At 40.7% G+C, this 21,667-nt stretch overlaps 2 protein-coding genes across 2 annotated transcripts in view; one reads left to right on the top strand and one right to left on the bottom strand.

Annotated features, from left to right (window-relative positions):
* LOC126251976 (cylicin-1-like) overlaps window positions 1–3,278 on the bottom strand; it is a 73,159-nt gene extending 69,881 nt beyond the window's left edge. Inside the window, exon 1 of the mRNA XM_049952748.1 lies at window positions 3,010–3,278. Within this exon, the coding sequence (XP_049808705.1) occupies window positions 3,010–3,189 (180 nt within the window). The 5' untranslated portion in view covers window positions 3,190–3,278. The remainder of the gene's footprint in view (window positions 1–3,009) is intronic.
* A 426-nt stretch (window positions 3,279–3,704) lies between these two features.
* The window catches only part of LOC126251977 (brefeldin A-inhibited guanine nucleotide-exchange protein 1), a 261,180-nt gene continuing 243,217 nt past the window's right edge, over window positions 3,705–21,667 (top strand). Inside the window, exons 1-2 of the mRNA XM_049952749.1 lie at window positions 3,705–3,893; window positions 4,176–4,357. Coding sequence (XP_049808706.1) covers window positions 3,770–3,893; window positions 4,176–4,357 — 306 coding nt within the window. The 5' untranslated portion in view covers window positions 3,705–3,769. The remainder of the gene's footprint in view (window positions 3,894–4,175; window positions 4,358–21,667) is intronic.

The following is a 21,667-nucleotide window of genomic DNA, read 5'->3' on the forward strand; positions in this document are numbered from 1 at the left end:
TATGTTTGACCTACCCAACTTATGGTTTGAACATATCCACATTGAACGTATCAACATTGACAATATTATGAAAAGGAAAGGTGCTGCTCACCATATAGCAGAGATGCTGAGTCACAGATAAGCACAACAAAAAGACCGAAGCTTTCAGCCAGTAAGGCCTTTGTCAAAAACAGATGACAGAGACACACACACACACACACACACACACACACACACACACACACACACACACACACACACAAAAATGCAACTATCATACACGACTGCTGTCTCAGGCAACTGAAACCACTGTCATTTCAGTTGCCTGAAACTGTGTGTGTGTGTGTGTGTGTGTGTGTGTGTGTGTGTGTGTGTGTGTATTTTTGACAAAGGCCTTACTGGCCAAAAGCTTTATTTGCGACAGTCTTTTTGTTGTGCCTAGCCGCAACTCAGCATGTCCGCTGTATGGTGAGTAGCAACTTTCCTTTTCATAATATTGTTACATTCCATCCTGGATTTTCCATATCAACATTGAAATTGTTCAACTTTTAAACACCCAAATGACATGACAACTGCCTAGCTGCCAGCAACTGCCTCAGCCACTGACCTGAAGTTTTTCCTATGGTTGAAGCCACAGCTGACATCACTGCCACCATGACTCTTTGCTGATGGAATGCTTGTTTTGGAGTGCCTCTCTCTATCATCACTAAACAAGGCAAGCAGGCAAAGTGTTCCCTATTCCAACCAATCACTGTTTTGTTAGGCATTAACCATATTTAAGCTGTAACCTATTAAACAGCAAATGGCTTAGTTAAGTGTTTTCAAAAACTATTAATGGTCTTTATGGTGCCAAGAATAGCAACATTGGAGACCAACATTACTCATTTTCCTAAGTCTCCATCCTACCATCTATTAATATTTTAAAGCTACAGCATTAGAACTGGTCTACTGCCAAGCAATTTGGTATCCTGGTTAATTCCATAGTAATACCTCTAAAGATCTCAATGAGTTGTCAGACTTTGCAACTGTGTTCAAGCATTAATCAACTTTGGTCCATCACACTGAGAGAAACTTATACTTGTTTACCTTTGGACACATGAACAGGCTCTACAACTACTGTATGAGAGCTCATGTACAGCCCTTAGTTAGAAATTCTAGAAAATTGGGGTCAGTGTCAATGGCACCCAAAATACAATTTCCACCTACCACCTCGAACTGGCATTCTACATTTCCAATGCTAGTATCTGCAAACTGGACAATGGGCAGTGGATCCCTGACAAGAAACCTGGCAATGCCAGAACAGACTATTCATCTATCACTCCATTGATCATCACACATTCTGGAAGCCAGATCCATCCAAACATGGGAGGGGAGGGGGGGGGGGGGGAGAGAGGAGAGAAAGACCAATTAAGTAGCTATTTTATTATGAGCTGCATGTGAATGTTTATGTCTGAATGTTCTTTACTGTTAAGTATAAGAAAGTTAAGGCCTGTCTACGTTACTAGGTTAGCTCAACATTGTTCATAGTTTTACATTACATTACGCTTGAGTGTCAAACAATGGAAACTCTAGGTCGGAATATCAATGAATGTGTGCTTTTCCTTTTCTGAAGAAGGTTTTGGCCAAAAGCTAAAATAGTAACAGTGCCTTTGTTGTGCCTGTTTGCAACTCTGTGTGTCATCTTTACAGTGGTAATAGCAATCAATCTTTTCCCTAAGACTGTTACTCTTGAGTGGTGTATTAATGTTGCACTTTACTTTAAATTCTTTATTCAACAACAATTTTTGAAGTTATAACTAGACAATAATAATCTTTTATCATTATTTAACAAAATCAGTCTCGATTGAAAATGATGTCTATTTTCCAGGGATCTGGTTTCAGTCATATAAAGAACATGTTCGTAATTCTGAAATTACGAAAGCAGGCCAAGAATAACAGAGTTACTCAACTTATGTAACATTAAGTAAGTAATACAGTACAAAGTAACAATGCAGCATGTCTACAGCCATCGGTTACATGTGGAGCATGTCTGTACTAGCTAGCAGTTGATGACAGGGGCCTCCTAGCACATACAGTGGCTCTGCACATCACCTCCATGCATCACCCATAAGCATGTACATGTTGCATAAGGTGAATAGCTGTATTTCTCCTGGCCTACTTTGTTCATTTCAGAGTTACTTCCTGGTATGAAGATGGTCTTGCTATGTTTTAGTTAAAATGCAACACTCACTCAGAGAAATACTTTACAATATTTCTAACATGGATAAATGGATTATATAAAAAAATATAATCCTCTGGGAAGGTAAACTCAATCAGGAACTTTGATGTCTATTCATCATATAATAATTTACAGGTGATGAGATACCTAAAGTAGAGCAAGAAGTACTCATTTTTACGGTACAGTGAAATAGGCAAATTTCGGTGGGCAAATCACTTACAACACATACCACCTGCTAGGTTTCTCCACTAACATTAGAAAAATTAAAACACTAATTATAATTACACTACATCAACAAAACAGATATAAAATAAATAAAATAGTCAGGAAATTAAATTGCCATTACAAAGTTGCATTATGGTGTAATTACAGAAGAATGGCTCCTCACAGTTTTTCTCATTGTAGTGCCTGTCCGCTTCGGATGTGTAAATGGTGCAATATATTCTCTTTTTTTTTATCAGAACTACTAAAAAGTATACAAAAATACGCTTACAATGGGGAGTGTGGGAGACTTTACATTCATAATCACAAAGTGTAGACAGACTGACAAATACTGAAATCTCTCGTTGCAGAAATCTTCATAAATAGCTATACTTGCAGACAGGCGACTGTGAGGTCACAAGGAATAATGCAATTTCATTTTTGGCTAGAAATCTACACAATAAAAGAGCCACATTGCTTTGCTAGACACAACCATATTGCAACGTGGAAAGTAGTTACTCTTTTCAAAGCAGCAAATCAGTTTAATAAAGACGACGTGTAGGTCTGTCAATGACATGCAAGTATTAAATTAAGTAATAATGAAACAGCACCTTGTCCTTTGGCTTCTTTTTCTTGCCAGATGGTTTTCGCTCATCGATAATATGGGAGAGCTGATCAAAATTTGGTTGCTCAGCTGACTTAAATCCGAAAGCAAACACTAAAACAGCACAAAGCAACACAAACCCGACAGGGATGGCATACTGTGTATTTAATACTTCGGAAAGCTCCATCGCATTGGCTCTCTTCGCTACACAACAACGCTTCTCCACGCGTCCACTGTGCCAACTACTCTACATACAGATGTTATGACGCGTTCTGACGTACCCTACTGGTGTTGACGTAGCAAACAAAGATCTTATTGAAGCGTACATTGGTCTCAGGTCTCAGAAGTTCAATGTGCTACACGACTATAAACTACATAAATTTTTTTTTCTTCACAGCTGCTTTGGAAACAGAGCGCAAGTTAAATCTGCTAAAATGTTTTCCGTAGATGTTGTAACAGTAGGAAGGGAAAGTTCTGTATTACAACTCATCACTATTTACGTAGACGAAATGTTAATTATCTTTTTTACCATTTTAAATGAGATTATTTTACCTGTCAGTGTACAGAATAAATTATAGCTCATTCAGAACTGTATCTATACCCAAACATGTTTACCATCGATGTATTCTGCTGACCATGGATCGATAGTTGTCTCTTGCTGTATCGCAACATATCCTGTGTTGATTGATTAGAATAATGGCGTTGTGGACGGACGGGAGTGTGTGTTGTTGACGCGCAGAATGTAGTTAGTGAACGTGTACATAACGATGCAAAAGAATTTAAAAACGAAGGAAATGTTCATCGTGCGAGCCTTGGAAAAGATCCTGAGCGACAAGGATATAAAGCGGTCGCACCACTCTCAGTTGAAACGAGCTTGTGAGGTGGCATTAGGTAAAAATGCATATTTATTTAACGTAGGCATCACATACACAGTTTGTTTCTATAAGTATATTCGCAGGTGCTGCATAATTGTGTACAGTTTTGCGTTTCTTCGGTATAAATTGCTAAATGAGTTGGGTTAACCAGATTGTTGTATCCAGTTCGTGTTGGAAGGATGACGTTTACGCTGCAATTTTATAGAAGACGGGATTCTCCGTATTTCCCTTCAAAGTCTTTTCAAATATTTCTTCATCTGTAGTGCATATCACTTTATGAGGTCTTTTGAAATTACAGAAGAAATAAAGAACGAGCTGAAAGATGGTGGTCAAGTGGACCCCACTTCTTCTTCGGCACTCCCATTACCAAAGAATGATGCCGCTAATGTTATTACAGCTGAGAAGTATTTCCTCCCATTCGAACTGGCATGCCAAAGCAAAGCGTCAAGGATTATTGTGACAGCCCTTGATTGCCTTCAGGTAAGTGTGGAGTGTTGATCCTTATTTATATAATTAATTACACAGATAGTTGATTTTATGTGTACTTTACTTTAAAGCACCAATAATCTTGAGACAAATTCATGATTTCATGATAAAGTACACTGATACCCTTATATGTTGTAATTGTAGCCTAATGTATAGATGCTCCAGTGATGAAACACTACTGTGATTAATCTTATTTAAATAATCTCCAAGGAATATTAGGAACTTGGCTGCTTAGTTTACAGTACAAGTTTTCAAAGAAATTTAGGCAAATGGGACTGGTAAGACTAGATTTCACCATAACATACAATATGTCAGTAATAAAATAGAGCCCATGTTTTAGAGTGTATGAGAAAGCAGAGCATGAAGTACTTCTCCCGAAATGTAACTTTATGTTGCAATCAGTGGTGGCTGTTGTTTAAGAGCACTTGAACACCCTAACTGTTGACACCTTGCGGTTTATTTGGTCATTTTTCTTTTAATGCTGTCAAACATAATGTAAATGTGGTAATCTGAAATACACGGTGCTAAATCTACCAGGCTGTGCTACATTGCTCTTCTAGACTCTGTGAAACTTGGCATCAGGGTCGCAAGCACAGTTTAAGTTGTCCATGGTTTAAGGAGTCTATTCCATGTGCGCAACTCTCTTGACATAATTGCCTTTCAGGCCAAATAGTAATGCATTTCATTAACAACATGCACGGTTTGTGGCACGCACAGCTAGCCTTTACCACTTAACTGCAAGTTTACGTCAATGCCACTAGGTGGTAGCACACTGCAGCAGACTTTTATCCCCGTTCACTTGGCATAAATCCTGCTAGATGCTAGCATGTTCCTCAGATATGCCAATTCACTCACAGACCTGTTTTGTGGGATTGTGAATGAGATTTAGTACATCAAGTTTTGGATTTTATCATACAATAACTCATTCGATGCACTGAGAACTGTACAGCACATCATTGTTGATTGTGAGACTGTAGCATTTATTCATGCTCCTGACATCTTTTGGTTTATGTGCTTTATTTGTAGTGTAGGACAGAATTGTATGTATTTATGAACATTTACGAAAAGCTCTCTCACTAGTTTCTCTGATACCCACTTGAATGTTTGCTTGAAGACTGTGTGCTTTTGACCCCTATGGTCCTCAGCACTTCATTTGTATTCTAGTCAAGTGACCTTGTTGGTAGGTAGTACTACTAGAATTTAATCATTTCCGCAAGCAGCAGTTTGTATTTGGAGTTGGTTGTTTACTGTCAGGAATTGACTTTGTTGAACAATGTCTACATGAACTCTGTTGTATCTTTATGTGCTTGCAGCAAAGAAAATTACCAGGAAAAGTTAGCTGCAAATGAATTAGGACCGACCAGATCAGTTGTCTAAGAAAGTGACAAAAGCAAATAAGCTTGACTACAAGCGATCGTTTAACACATAAGTGTATAATAAGCATAAGTTGTTGTGTGAATGCAACACAAGAATGTCTGATTTTCAGCCCAGAAGCTAATTCCTTAATTAATGCAGGTGGGCCTAGTAGACATCTTGTATACTTTCTCGACAAAATAAAAAGCACGAAAACTCCCACTTAACCATTTAACTGCCCTGGACGTGTTAACGCACACGCCTTTGTACCTGTCCCTGTGTGCTCTGAACATGTTTAAGCGTGCCACCAGTCCTTCTACTTGGTACTCTGAATGTGTCTACGCATAGACACATTCAGAGTACCAGGTAAAAGGACAGGTGGCGCGCATAAACACGTTCAGAGCCGTTAAAGGGTTAAACAAAAATAAAAAGCAGAGAGTAGTAAAAGCTTAAAAATTATTTTGTTCTTGCCAGAATCTGTACTTGATTATGTACAAAACCAGAAAATTCCACAAAAACTATTCTTTCTTTTTTCAGGCAAGCTATACTTATTATTATTGAATTTAAAAATTTGTGAACACCCAGACCGTATACTTATGCGAGTGTCACTGGCTGCAGTGTTTGAGAATGTATTAGTAACATTGTATCAAAACTGTTCAGAAAAATCTGATTCACATTTAGCTGTTACTATTCTGTATTGTACAAAACAAACTTTGACAATATCAGAGATTTGATTGCAGAAACAGTTTTGTTCATAAAAAACTGGATTCATCTATGTAACAAAATTTACAAGTGTGAAATACATAGAGAAAATTTGGTTACCTACAACTTGCATAGAAGCTAGACAGCAATTATATGAGTTGGACATGAATGGGAGACAGTGCAGAAGGTTTGTGGCCCATCCCTCATTTTATTCAATTTGATCATAGAGCAAGTAGTATAGGAAACCATGAAGAACTTCAAAAAGGGAATTAAAGTTTAGGAAGAAGAAATAAAAACTTTTTAAGGTTTCCTGATAATGTGGTAACTCTCTGAGACAACAAACGACTTATGCACACTCCCATCACATTGATGTGACCACAGCCTATGTTCGATGTCAACACGCAGTAACCACTCACAGATGGCAGGTGGCAGCATTGGCATTGGAGGGTATGTAAAGCTTATCAAGGGGAAAATTGAGCTATTTATCTGACGTCCAAAATGGCTTGATTATTGGCTTTTGGGCCATTGAGGGCATTTCAGAAATGCCTAAGTTCATGCGCTACTGTGGTTAAAGGATACCGAAAACCAGCGCCTAGGCAATTTTGGTGCACCATGCGCCATAGATCACAGGGTTAAGCAATGGCTGCATAGATATGTTTGTGTGAATAAATGTGCAACTGTTGAGAATTTGACCATCCTAGTGAAGCAAAGGACTACCAACAGTGTCTCCTAAGCTACCGTTCAGCAAATGCCACTGCGTATGGGCCTCCTCAGCAGGTACCTGGGTCACACACGTGTTTATTGGACGACGAAGGCTGAAATTTCCACGCCAGTACTGCAATTGTACATTCACTTAGTATTGACAGGTGGCCTTTTCAGATGACTCACATTTTATGCTCTATTGGACAGATGGTCATTGACATGTATGGCATGAAACATTGGAAAGCAAACACCTTAAAACAGGTATGGTCTGGGGAATATTTTCATGGCATTCCATGGGTGATCTCGCCATTGTGGAAGGCAAAATGGATCAGCACAAGTATGCATCTATTCTGGAGGTCCATGTCTACTCCTGCATGCAGTTTGCTTTACCTTGGCATGATACCATATACCAGCAGGATACTGCTACGTGTCACACAGCTCACAGTGTACGTGTCTGGATTGAAGAGCACCAGAAAGAGTTTACTGCGCCCCACTGATCGCAAAATTCTATGCATTTAAACCCAATCTATAATCTGTGGGGCCATCTTGATTTCAAGATGTTTGTGCCATGAAGCCTCAGTTGAGAACCTTAGTGCAGCTGCCCATGGCACTGGAGTCAGTGTGGCTCCACATTCCTGCAGGTACCTCTCAAAGCCTCGTTTGATTGTCTTCCTTTATGACTAGCAGCGGTCAGGGTTGCACAGGGTGGATATTAGGCTTTTTACAAGTGGTCAGAGTAATGTGTGAGGACAGTGTACATGATCGGTCGAATGGAATGTATAGTGTTTTGAAGAAAGGTTATAAAAAGAACATCAGCAACTTTAAAAAAAGTAACAATGTAGTTATGGTAAATCAGTTGGTGCTGATGGCATTAGATTAGCAAGGTCAGCTGAACCTTTCAGTACAGGATGTTGGCTTGGCTTCATCATTCAGTGATGATATGACATCACATATATGAAAACAGTGAGAGAACACAACATTGGCAATATTTCTTTTAGATCTGTATTAAGTCTTGTGGTGTAGGTTGGGATGCAGGCTGATCTGTAGCAGAGGTTGAGGTTAGGTTGGAAGGTGACTGGTTACAAGATGAAGCTAACAAATCTTAATAAAGAAGCTTACATATGATGACATACTTACGTATAATGTAGCTCGAGGTGTAAATTATATTGAAAGGTGGCAGTTTGCTTGAAAGTTCATAAAGCTGTATCAAATGCTTCACTTAATCCAATTTGCAGATGAAGTATAATACAGAGCGGCGCACAAAAAAACTGCCCCTGCACTAAAAGGAATATGAATGAAGAAAATCAACGTACATCATCGCTTTCTTACATTTTTATTGTACAGTTTCATTATTAACTATGTAATTAACATTTTAAGTAACAGATTTACTTTTATTAGTTTAATAAGCATATTTTAGAAAGGAATTTAAAGTCTGTGTTCAAATGTTCTCTGCCAACATCCAAGCAAATTTGTGCACGTCGAAGCATGTTAAGGAAAAACACTTTTCAGTACTCTTTGAGGAATGTTCGAAATTTCTTCACATATGTTGTTTTTTAATGTGTCAAGTGTTCTGGGATTGTTGCGGTAGACTCTAGCCTTTAGAAATCCCCAGAGGTAAATGTCACTTGGTGACAAATTGAGAGAGTGGGGTAGCCATAAGTTCTTACTAATGGTCCTCTCTTTTGCAAAATCAGTTTGTATATGAGCTAAGGACAAATCCGACTTATGAGAAGTTGTCCCATCTTGCTGGAAATATGCACAACATTTTTTGTTTGGAGTTAAGAGCCGAAAATTCATTGTAGAGTTGGAAATAAACATGTGTGTTGACAGTTTCATTGAAGAACAATGGCCTGATAATTCTGTTACCAGATTCAGCACACCATACACCAATTTTTAAATCGTGTAACGGCATTTGCAGTATGCCATGGGGATTCTCCGTTGCCCAGTGTCTTGTGTTTTGTGAATTAATGTAACCCGACAGATGAAACCAAGCTTCATCCATCGAAAAAAGGAAGAAGGGATCAAGATGTCTCCCAGCAACATTTTCCAGCAACGGAGTAAGGCATGACATGGTTTATAATGACTAGTTTCTGTATGAACTACTCACACGCTACTGCTGTTGGAAGGTGGCAAAGAAACTGACAAGCTAGTAATGCTACTCACGCATGTTCGCAGTCCGGTTTGGTTTTACGTGTGCCACTCTGTATTAGAAGAATTTTGTTATTTGGGTAGCAAAACAGGTCTAACTTTGAAGGCAGAAGTAAACAGATATAAGTTGTGGATTGCTAATAGCAAGGATACATAAAGATCGAGTATAAATTTTGGCATTGAGATATCGTTTCTGAAAGTATTTACCTGGAATGTAGCCTTATGTCCAAATGTAGAGAACAAAAGGATAAGTGAAGTTTCTGAAAAATTTTAATTACAGGAGAATGCTGACACCATTCTGTATCACATGAAGAATTCATAAGAACCTTACATAAAGATATTAGAGTGAATACAGAGACTTGTACACAGCAAGTTTTGGTAAAAGTCTAGAAGAGGGCCAGTGGTGTACTTCAGTGTTTCATGCAGGAATGTTGTCAGAGCTTGCCATGAGGTGTGGTGGGAACAGAAGGTGTGTCAGCTGTAAGTGTTACGCAGGCAATGAGAGAGCAGCAGGCAGGCGACGTGTTTCCCTCTCCTTCCCTCTTTCCTGATGAGGCAACAGTTTGTTGTGAAAGCTTGAATTTTGTGTGTTTGTTTGTGTGTCTATCGACGTGCCAGCGCTTTCATTTGGTAAGTCACATCATCTTTGTTTTTAGATATAAAGTAGTACATTCGGAAGAAAGGGTGAAACACTGCTGTAAAACTGGATGACAAATTTAATTGTTCCTTGTTTGAGCCTCATCTATTTAAACTGTGCTAGTATCTGCAAGCCAAGGAGAGCATCGCAACCCATGATGTATTTGAAAAAGGAGTGAAATATTTTTCTGCTCTGCGTTGCTACACAATGGATCTGTGCAAGCACACTGTGTAAGTGGATCAATGTTCTTTAATGAAATCATGGGAGAAGATAGGTGGAGCAGTGTTTTTTAATTAAATTATGGGAGAAGGTAGATGGATCAATGTTTATCTAACGTGTGACATGTTAATAAACATTGATCCACCTACGTTCTTCCATGATTTAACTAAACAAAAAACATTGATCTACTTAGTGTGCTCATGCATATCGATTGCACAGTCATTTCACCACCAAATTTGATACATGTTCACATTCTTGCAATTAATCCTTGAGACATGCACCAACAGATGATGTCACCACGTGGAACTAAATCACTTAAATCAGTCCAATTTATAGCACTCGCTGCCATACTCATAAAATATTTCTCTTCAAACTCCTTAATATACTGAAAACAGTAAACAAGACAATGGGTTAAATTTCGGTGCTAAAAATATATTACCTCTCTTCTCACCTCACATTCCTTATGTCAAAGAACCATCCCACTGGCCACGCTAAAGTGACGTGTTGCCAGCCTTTGAGCAATAGATAAGCACCACCATAAATGTTGCTGGCCCTGATCTAGATTTTAACCCAATTTTTCCCTCGCTCAACATATCATAGAACAGGAAATCATTAATATTGGTACCCAGTACCCTTATCAAACACACTGTTCAGTGACTTTGAGAGGATATATGTATGCAAAAATTAGACCATTGCAGCAGATAACCATTGAAGAGATACTGAATCAAATCGAGGAGAAACAAGCTTTATGGCAAAACATCGGAAGGTGTCAAGAAATAGTTTATTTGGTAATGCATGGAAGTGTGGGGCTAAAAATTGTAAAGTGAGACTAAGGCCCGAAAATGATAATTAGATTCACATGAATGTAGGTTTTTGTATTTATGCAGAAATACAGAGACATGCATGATATAGATCAATGTGGAGAACTGCAACAAACCAGCTTTTGGACTGAAGACAACAACAGTAATGCTGTTGGCAAAAGCCAGTTGCTAGCACGTACTGGAAAAAAAGTCAGTCACACTACATGTATCCCTGCTGTAAGCTAAGCAGTTGCTTTATGTCTTATTATCCAACAAAAGCCCAATGATTTCTCTCCTCGGGTGGCAATGCTGTCTTTTCTACGCCTGGAGAAGCCAGAGATGCAACTAACACCATATGCTTCTGTGTTAAAAGTGGAGAATATTAGTGTAACAAATGTTTAGCATCAATCAGAGATGTTGTGTAGTGGCATTTATCTCAGGGTCTTCAGCCAGTGGTCATTTAATGATTTTTCTTTCACCAACTCAAAGGGGCTAGCACTTTCTCCAACAGCAATGGAGGGTGAATCTGTGACATTACCGGTTACTGATGCTAGTGAAATATCGGAAAAACCACTAAATGACCAGTGGTTGAAAGTTCCAAGACAAAACATCAACAGGCAACATCTTAAGAAGTGATCACAAAAGCCTCTGCAATTTCAGGCAATCAGATGTTGATAAGCACTAATGTTTAGCAGCACTACTGACTACTGCTTCTTTTCCAACAGTCTGATGCTTCCAAATACACATTTTGTGAATGAAAACACTTACATTAAGAAATCAAGCCTAACATTAATTGAAATGTTGAAAATCATTTTGACAACTCATAACCAGACTTGTCATCTGTCAACCTAATGTAGACCTAGTCTTACACTACAGATCAGTATGTCACCACAACCAATGTTATAAATATAGACACTAAAGAAATATTGTCAGTGTTCTGTTCTCGTATCTGTTTGTGCAAGTATAACGGCCTTCTTCATGTGGGAGCTGGATTTGGCATTGCCTGTGGTTTGTGCCACATAACCTAGTCACAGTAGGGTTGACCCAAGCCTGTTATGGCATTTTACAAGATAAGACATCTGCTCCGATAGCTGAGTGGTCAGCGTGATGGAATTCCACACAAAGGGGCCCAGGTTCGATCCCAGCTGGGTCGGAGTCACATTAAACCTAAACCTTCTTCCCTTTCTTTTCACACAGAGAAGTTACGAAAATAAAGTATTCTCATTCATTTCATCTTCATTTGGGCATCATCAACAATTTCCTGACTCGTAAAGAGAATTAATTTTAATTCATGAATGCCAAAATAGTTATTGTTGTGGTGTCTCCATCAGATACGTAGAAAAGAGCTTGGAATGGATGGTCAGCTGCTGCATTGTTTGGAACTTAAAATCCAGACACCTCTTTATCACTTTTCAGTGCAGGTGGAGGAGATATTGCTCCATCTGTGATTACCTAGCCCTCCTGTAAGTACAATCATTAATTACCTTGCAGAATCCCCCCCAGCCTTACAACAACAACCTGGCAGTTGCAACAAATATGAAATTAAATGATCGTATGGCATTTATTGGCCTGGGATATCCCCTTTGGCCTTCGGCCACCGTATTGCAAGTCTTTCTAGTTGATGCCACTTAGGCGAATTGCGTGTCATTGATGATGAAAATGATGATGATGAACACACAACACCCAGTCCCCTGCTGGGAATCGAACCCGGGCCCCCTCGCGTGGTAGGCGGTAACGTTACTGCTGCGCTATGGAGGCAGACTAACAAACAATTACATAGAGGAAAAATGCTTTTTTTTTTCTCAGAAATCTATGTTCTTTTTAATGAGTCTTGTACTCATTTTAACTTTCCTGGAATCATAAGGAGGGACACTGTTCTTAATTTTAAACAAATCCTTCAGTTTCTAGCCTCTCAGTTTATTTTAAGCTTACATGATTGTCATACTTTATGTGGACCTGAAAGCATGGTTGCTGAAGGCACTAAATATTTAGGATATATTAGTTATAGTTCATAGGGGGAAGCAGACCAAACCTGTCTGCTGCAGTTTTACGGGAGTCTTTGTGAAATCTTGGTTTGAGTATGGCTGCACAGAGTTTGGTTCTGCAATATCTTCACATGTAAAACTTTCGGATGTGGTGGAATGTGAAGGAATTAGGCTGAGCAGCATGCCCTTTAGAATGAGCCTCATAACATGCCTCTGCACGAAAGTTGGTGAGCCACTGCTTAACATCACATGGTGACTTCTCGTGGGGATACAAGCCTGTAAGACAATATCCATACCGCATGTGCCAGCATGCCATGCCCATGGGAAAAGCCCCTGATTGGAGTGGGTGATATCCAGGGTGGATGCTTTGTGTATGAAACATATTAAGCTCCAAAAAAACTGGCCATTCTTCTACAGCCATCTCTTCTGTTGGTGATGGATCATTTAATGCTGCTTTTTATGACTCTGTGGCCTTCCCCGTCCCTCACTGCACCCTGGGAGGAGGGCCAGGCTTGTTGTTTTGGGGTGAAACACTTTCCCCCACAACATGGTCTGCACTAGGACTAACAGGAACATTTCCATCGCCACCAAGCTATTATTTTATGTGGAAATTATTGAATACACGTTTGGTGAAATGGAATCTCTCAGATGTTGCCAGATTCACTGTTCACCAAAACTACTACTGCTGTCCAGTCTGCAGCCCTTCGTCCTTGTGACCATTGTGGCGATGTCCCAGTGTCCATTATTCCTCACCAGTATGATTATGGTTCAGGGGGTCATTTTTCACAGAGACCTCAGCCTTCAAACTGATGAGGAACTCTGGGCCAGTCTTGAACCACTTTCATTTTGTTCGGTGTGTTCGGTTAGGTGATAAGGACAATCAGATAGATACCTGTGCCTTTAGCCTGGCATTTGAGGAAGATATCTCCTGGAAAAGATTAGTGTTATGTGTTATCGGTGTGACATGAAGCTGTATGTCCTCCACCCATGAGGTGTTTTCTGTGATTGCATTTCGGGTACATGTCCTCCCATTGTACAATGGACCCTCTATACAGTGAATGTAGCATTCACTTTATGAGGGGAGCCCCTGTGTTCCACCACTCATGTGCGTTAATTGTGACATCCATTACTCTCCACGCTCACCATATTGCCCAGCTTATGAGAAGGAAAAGAAGATACAGGAGTATTAGTCCTTTGATCATTACATCCTGTGCGTTTGACCTCTAACTATGCCCCCTCCGTCCTCCTTACTTACAGTCCCATCCTCTTCCCCTTCCCCTGTGGTTCCCACACTCTCCCCTCCCCACTCCCTCTACCCAGCTAGAGAAGAGTCCCCCTTCTTTGACACATGCCGGTAATGGGGCTCCCTCCCAGGACCCCTTCCCCGCAGCATCTCCTGGGCTGGAGCTTGCTACCACAACTCGACCGCATTATGGCAAACTGAAAATGAGTGAAAGTTTGAGAGAGAGAGAGAAGAGAGAGAGAGGTGATATGTGTGTATGATCAACCCCTTCTCTCAAAAGTATTTCTCTTCTTCATACCTCCTCTGTGTTACCACAGATAACGTGTCACTGATCTCATTTGTACTAAGATTGCAGTACAGGTGCCTATTTGCCTCCACCTGTGATGAAGCAAGCTAGGATAATTTTTCTCCCCTGTTGTTTTGCCATCTGCCTCCATAAAATTCATTTTGTTCTTAGCTAATTATCAGTAACATACATGTGTATAATCTGCATTTTCATAAAAGAGAAAGGTTGGCCCTCAGATTGAAAGAATATAACACCAGATCTAATTTTGTGCTTGGCTTTAGGTGTATGATTGATTTTCTAATTTATTTTGACTATTCCTAGTGGGTATCTTTCATTACAGGGTGAAATCAGTAATTGTTTCGCAACTTAAAAGTCTATTGTTGATGTATAAACAAATGTAAACTCTGTACTAATTATAAACATTTGGAGGAACAGCTAATAGCATCCCTAAAGGATGTATTTGGCTCTATTCAAAATGAATTCCAGAGTAATTAACAGTTTAGTCAAAAGTATTGTTTGAATAACGATATTTGTTAATTTCATGATTTAAACAAAGAATTCGACCTAACTGTTATAGTAGAAGAAACTGTTAAAAAGGCAGAAGGTCCGATGTATTCATTTAATTTTATGAGTTATGTTTTAATTGTAATTTCTGTAAATTTAACTTCGAACAATCTGTAGTTCCAGTACCGATCATTGTGAGTATATACACTCCTGGAAATGGAAAAAAGAACACATTGACACCGGTGTGTCAGACCCACCATACTTGCTCCGGACACTGCGAGAGGGCTGTACAAGCAATGATCACACGCACGGCACAGCGGACACACCAGGAACCGCGGTGTTGGCCGTCGAATGGCGCTAGCTGCGCAGCATTTGTGCACCGCCGCTGTCAGTGTCAGCCAGTTTGCCGTGGCATACGGAGCTCCATCGCAGTCTTTAACACTGGTAGCATGCCGCGACAGCGTGGACGTGAACCGTATGTGCAGTTGACGGACTTTGAGCGAGGGCGTATAGTGGGCATGCGGGAGGCCGGGTGGACGTACCGCCGAATTGCTCAACACGTGGGGCGTGAGGTCTCCACAGTACATCGATGTTGTCGCCAGTGGTCGGCGGAAGGTGCACGTGCCCGTCGACCTGGGACCGGACCGCAGCGACGCACGGATGCACGCCAAGACCGTAGGATCCTACGCAGTGCCGTAGGGGACCGCACCGCCACTTCCCAGCAAATTAGGGACACTGTTGCTCCTGGGGTATCGGCGAGGACCATTCGCAACCGTCTCCATGAAGCTGGGCTACGGTCCCGCACACCGTTAGGCTGTCTTCCGCTCACGCCCCAACATCGTGCAGCCGGCCTCCAGTGGTGTCGCGACAGGCGTGAATGGAGGGACGAATGGAGACGTGTCGTCTTCAGCAATGAGAGTCGCTTCTGCCTTGGTGCCAATGATGGTCGTATGCGTGTTTGGCGCCGTGCTGGTGAGCGCCACAATCAGGACTGCATACGACCGAGGCACACAGGGCCAACACCCGGCATCATGGTGTGGGGAGCGATCTCCTACACTGGCCGTACACCACTGGTGATCGTCGAGGGGACACTGAATAGTGCACGGTACATCCAAACCGTCATCGAACCCATTGTTCTACCATTCCTAGACCGGCAAGGGAACTTGCTGTTCCAACAGGACAATGCACGTCCGCATGTATCCCGTGCCACCCAACGTGCTCTAGAAGGTGTAAGTCAACTACCCTGGCCAGCAAGATCTGCGGATCTGTCCCCCATTGAGCATGTTTGGGACTGGATGAAGCGTCGTCTCACGCGGTCTGCACGTCCAGCACGAACGCTGGTCCAACTGAGGCGCCAGGTGGAAATGGCATGGCAAGCCGTTCCACAGGACTACATCCAGCATCTCTACGATCGTCTCCATGGGAGAATAGTAGCCTGCATTGCTGCGAAAGGTGGATATACACTGTACTAGTGCCGACATTGTGCATGCTCTGTTGCCTGTGTCTATGTGCCTGTGGTTCTGTCAGTGTGATCATGTGATGTATCTGACCCCAGGAATGTGTCAATAAAGTTTCCCCTTCCTGGGACAATGAATTCACGGTGTTCTTATTTCAATTTCCAGGAGTGTATAAGGGCCTGATTTTTGGTCCTGAGACAATCAGTCCACGGCCAAGTTTCAGACCGGAAACCTGTGTTAGTTAGAACAGCAACAATGCTTCAACTTAACTGTGAAATAATTGCTACACAATTAGGCTGTGTGTTAAAACAATGACGGTGTCTGCTCCATACGTACCCTTCTATTCTTCAAGAACTGTGAACTTTGTGGTTAGGTTTTTACTGCTGATGTTCAATAGTAAACTATTGTAGCAGTATGTGGAGGTTTGCCTGCAAACTATTAATGAGGCTAATGGAAAGTTAAAAAAACAGTGCACTTGAGGCTGTAAGTAACTATTAGCAAGGAACTGTGTTGTAGAAATGATTAAATATCTGATCATTTTGTTTATACGGGATGCCTCTCACTTTTTATTGGCAGAACACAAGAAACTGTACTGTGTATTATTGGTGTGGTTGAGAACAGTGAAAGTAAACTACTGTGAAACGCAACTGTGCACCTGTCAGCTTACATTATTTAAAGAAGTCAGTGTTGTACTTCCGCACCCCATTTTTCAGCCAGTATCACAACACAGTATGTCGACACAGAGAACAACAAACGAAGAAATAAAGTGGGCGAACTGTCACACACCTCCTAGAGTGGAATGGATAAGTTATAATAAAAGTTCACCAACCTGCAGTCTTCTATAGTTTTGTCCCCTCTGCAGAAAACAGCACGTATGTCGTGAATATGTAATCTTGAGGCTGTAAGTAACTATTAGCAAGGAACTGTGTTGTAGAAATGATTAAATATCTGATCATTTTGTTTATACGGGATGCCTCTCACTTTTTATTGGCAGAACACAAGAAACTGTACTTTTAGAGTCACAAATCCTTTCCATTCTTCAATTACTGTAATTACAATCACACTGTTCTTACGTAGACATTGCAAGTTAAGTCTTAACTGATACTGCAGCAGACAACATGTCTCTCATCTGAGGCTTCCCAACCAGTCCCCACATTTACAAACTAGACATTGAAAATTAAGTCTTACCTGATACCGCGGTGGACAACATGTCCGTCTGCCGCGACTGCCGAACGAGTTCTCATCTTACTGCTGAACCTATTCACCCACCATCCAAGTTAGGCATGATCCAAATATCATCAAAGTGCTTTGTCTGCCTTTTAGCTTTGCATTTGTTTATTATTTTGCTGGTTATTAATACTTATGAAATAATAGCATGATAGGACACTATTGAGATGCTTTAATTTGAAATTCAAGTAGTTTATCTAATATTAATAATAGATTATTACCATTTTGGTACGCAACAGCCAATCACCAAGAAGGACCACAATTTATGCGGTCTTTCTCATGATACCTGTACCGAACAAACCATCTGTGATCAGTACCTCACACCACATTACGTCATCTTGCCATGGCTGCCTTCTCGACTGCTCTAAGAAGAGCTTCTTGTACCTGAATGTGATGGCTGCAAAACCATAGATATTGCTGTGGGACCCACAGTTCATTAGCCACAAGTTACCCGCTCGCTTTCAGTTCCGAACTTCACAGAAGCCTGTTCTCTCCCCGTGCCCTGCTCTCATCGATATGTGAAAGAGGAGAAAAAGAAGATAGCCAGCCACCCCCCCCCCTCCCGCCCCACCCTCCCCCCTCTCTCGATGGCCCACCTGCGTCTGACCTCTTATTTCTACTCTACATCTGCATGGATACTCTGCGAATCACATTTAAGTGTCTGGCAGAGGGTGCATCGAACCACCTTCACAGTTCTCTATTATTCCAATCTCGTAATGCACGTTGAAAGAGCGAACACCTATATCTGTCGGTGTGAGCTCTGATTTCCCTTATTTTATTATGGTGATCTTTTCTCCCTATGTAGGCCGGCGTCAGCAAAATATTTTCACATTTAGATGAGAAAGTTGGTGACTGGAATTTTGTGAGAAGATTCCTCCGCAACGAAAAACTCCTTTGTTTTAATGCTGTCCATCCAAAATCCTGTATCATTTCAGTGACACACACTCCCCTATTTCGTGATAATATAAAATGTGCTGCCCTTATTTGAACTTTTTTGATGTACTCCATCAATAGACCTGGTAAGGATCCCACACCATGCAGAAGTACTCTAAAAGAGGCTGGAGAAGCATAGTGTATTTATTAATTTATTTACATACAAAGTTCCGTAGGACCAAATTGAGGAGCAAATCTCCAAGGTCATGAAACATGTCAGTACATGAAATTACAACATAAAAGTAATAACAGATAAAAATAAAATGTTTATGAACCTGAAAAAAGTCAATCCACAAGTAAATGAAATCAACAATACAACAAGAATCGGCTTAATTTTTCAAGGAATTCCTCGACAGAATAGAAGGGGAGTACCCCTGAAGAAACTCTTCAGTTTCAATTTGAAAGCGTGTGAATTACTGCTAAGATTTTTGAATTCGAGCTGTAGCATATTGAAAAAGGATGCAGCAGTATACTGCACACCTTTCTGCACAAGAGTTAAGGAAGTCCAATCCAAATGTATTTTTTGAGAGGGTAATGTCAAAATACCCAGCCTCGTGAACAGGGGTCGACAAGATGTTTGTGAACTTACACCACTTATTGCCCAAACTGCCCATTTCTGAGCCAAAAATTTCCTTTTGGAATGGGAAGAGTTACCCCAAAATATAATACCATATGACATAAGCGAATGAAAATATGCAAAGTAGGCTAATTTTCGTGTCGAACAATCACTCACTCCAGACACCGTTGGAATAGTAAAAATGGCAGCATTAAGTCTTTGAACAAGGTCCTGAATGTGGGCGTTCAATGACAGTTTACTATGTTTCTGAGCACCTAGAAATTTGAACTGTTCAGTTTCACTAATCATTATTGTTATTCCTTTACTACCACGCTTGTTTCATCAGCAAACAGAAATATTTTAGAGTTACCCGTAATACTAGAGGGCATATCATTTATATAAATAAGGAACAGGAGTGGCGACACTGATGCCTGGGGCACCCCCCACTTGACTGTACTCCACTCAGACCCCACATCACAGCCATAGCCATTCTCAACATTGTGAATAATGACCTTTTGCTGTCTGTTGCTAAAGTAAGAGGTTAACCAATTGTGACCTACTCCCCACTTTCCGCAATGGTTCAACTTCTGGAGCAATATTTTGTGATCAACATGATCAAACACCTTAGTCAAATCAAAAAATATGTCTAGCATTCAAAACCTTTTATTTAACCCAACCAGTACTTCAGAGAGAAAAGAGAATATAGCATTTTCCGTTGTTAAATGACTTCTGAAGCCAAACTGTACATTTGAAAGCAAATTGTGTGATATAAAATGATCAATTATCCGTACACACTCAGCCTCTTCAATAACTTTAGCAAACACTGATGGCATAGAAATACGTCTAAGATTGTCTACATTATCTTTTTCTCCCTTTTTATAAAACGGATTTACTACTGAGCACTTCAATCGGCCAGGAAACTGACCATTCCTAAAGGGAAAATTACAAATAAGGGTAAATACAGGGCTAACATGTGCAGCACAGTACTTTAATATTCTGCTAGGCACACCATCATACCGCCGCACAGGATTAGCCGAGCGGTCTTAGGCACTGCAGTCATGGACTGTGCGGCTGGTCCCAGCGGAGGTTCGAGTCCTCCCTCAGGCATGGGTGTGTTTGTTTGTCCTTAGGATAATTAAGGTTAAGTAGTGTGTAAGCTTAGGGACTGATGACCTTAGCAGTTAAGTCCCATAAGACACACATACACACTCCATCATATCCATGAGTCCTTTGTCTTCAGTGATTTAATTATTGACTCAATCTCCCCCTTGTCTGTATCGCAGTGAAGTATTTCAGATATCAATCTCGGAAAGGCATTTGCAAGAAAGTTATATGATTCCTGTAGAAACTAAATTTTTATTTAATTCACCAGCAATGCTCAGAAAATGATTGTTAAATACTGTACATATACAGTGTGTAAACTTTTAGATGGCAGACCTCTCCCTAGTCCTGAGTCGGTAGAAGTCAGTAAACGTCGGGAGGCTTCGGTAGGCACGCAGTTTGGACTGCTGCCAACGTTACGTAGCTGACTGTGCTGTACAAGGTAGCCATTGTCGTCTGCTTCGTTATTGTTTTACGCTGTACTGTTCTGCGTGTTTTTATTGTGCAGTTGTGCTAAACATTATCAAAATGAGTGGAGAGGCAGTTGCTGGCCCATCTCGGGAGTCGCCAACAACCCCTACCGGTAGGCCTACAGTTAGAAGGAAACCAGTATTACGTAGTGATGCTCGCAAAATTATATTACCTGTGATTGAATGCTGCAAAAGGGAAAAGGAGCAGAAAAAATTGCTTCACCCCATTTACAAATCTTCAGTGAGAGCTGCTACATACACAGGACAAAGCATGCATAGCATTGGAAGATTCAAACAGTTTTCCAATAATCATCCTGGCGTATCACCACAAACGCCTGGCAAGAAAAGGTGAGTTTCCATTTCAGATATTTTGTTCACGATCACTTTGAAGGAGCCCCCTATTTCGTCCGAATTACCTTATATTTCATTTTTCCTTGCTACTGTATTGCTTTGTATGGAAACATCACTGGTTACTGTATTATTTCGAAACACATTCATATTACAGTACATTTCCAAATTCAAAAAAATACATGCAGTGCAGAAGGCATTTTCTTATGAATCTTTCTCTCTCTTTTAACTTAGGAATGAAGTGGAGAAATCGAAGTAATGATTTCAACCAGCGTGTCATTTGCGACACGATAGCAGAATTTTATTCAGTGCGGAAGATTGTGCTGAGCCTGCGAACACTGCTTCCAGTTTTGCCCGACAAAATAGGCTGGAAGTGGAGTATTGTCCCGCTGAGAAAAGTACTTTTTTCTATGGGATTCATATGGCGTAAGGTGGAAAACGAGGAATTTGTTGTTAGAACGTCCAGACATTGTGCACTGACGATCTCGTTTCATTGATGACATGAAGAACTTCAGGGAAGCAGGCAGAGAAATATTTTATCTCGATGAATCGTGGATCGATAATAACTTAACGTTTAATAAATGTTGGCAGAGGAAGGGTGACTTACGTGAAGAGAGTGTCGTTGGTGTCACT

This window comes from Schistocerca nitens, chromosome 4 (genome assembly GCF_023898315.1).
Source record: "Schistocerca nitens isolate TAMUIC-IGC-003100 chromosome 4, iqSchNite1.1, whole genome shotgun sequence".
In the NCBI taxonomy this organism is placed as follows: domain Eukaryota; kingdom Metazoa; phylum Arthropoda; class Insecta; order Orthoptera; family Acrididae; genus Schistocerca; species Schistocerca nitens.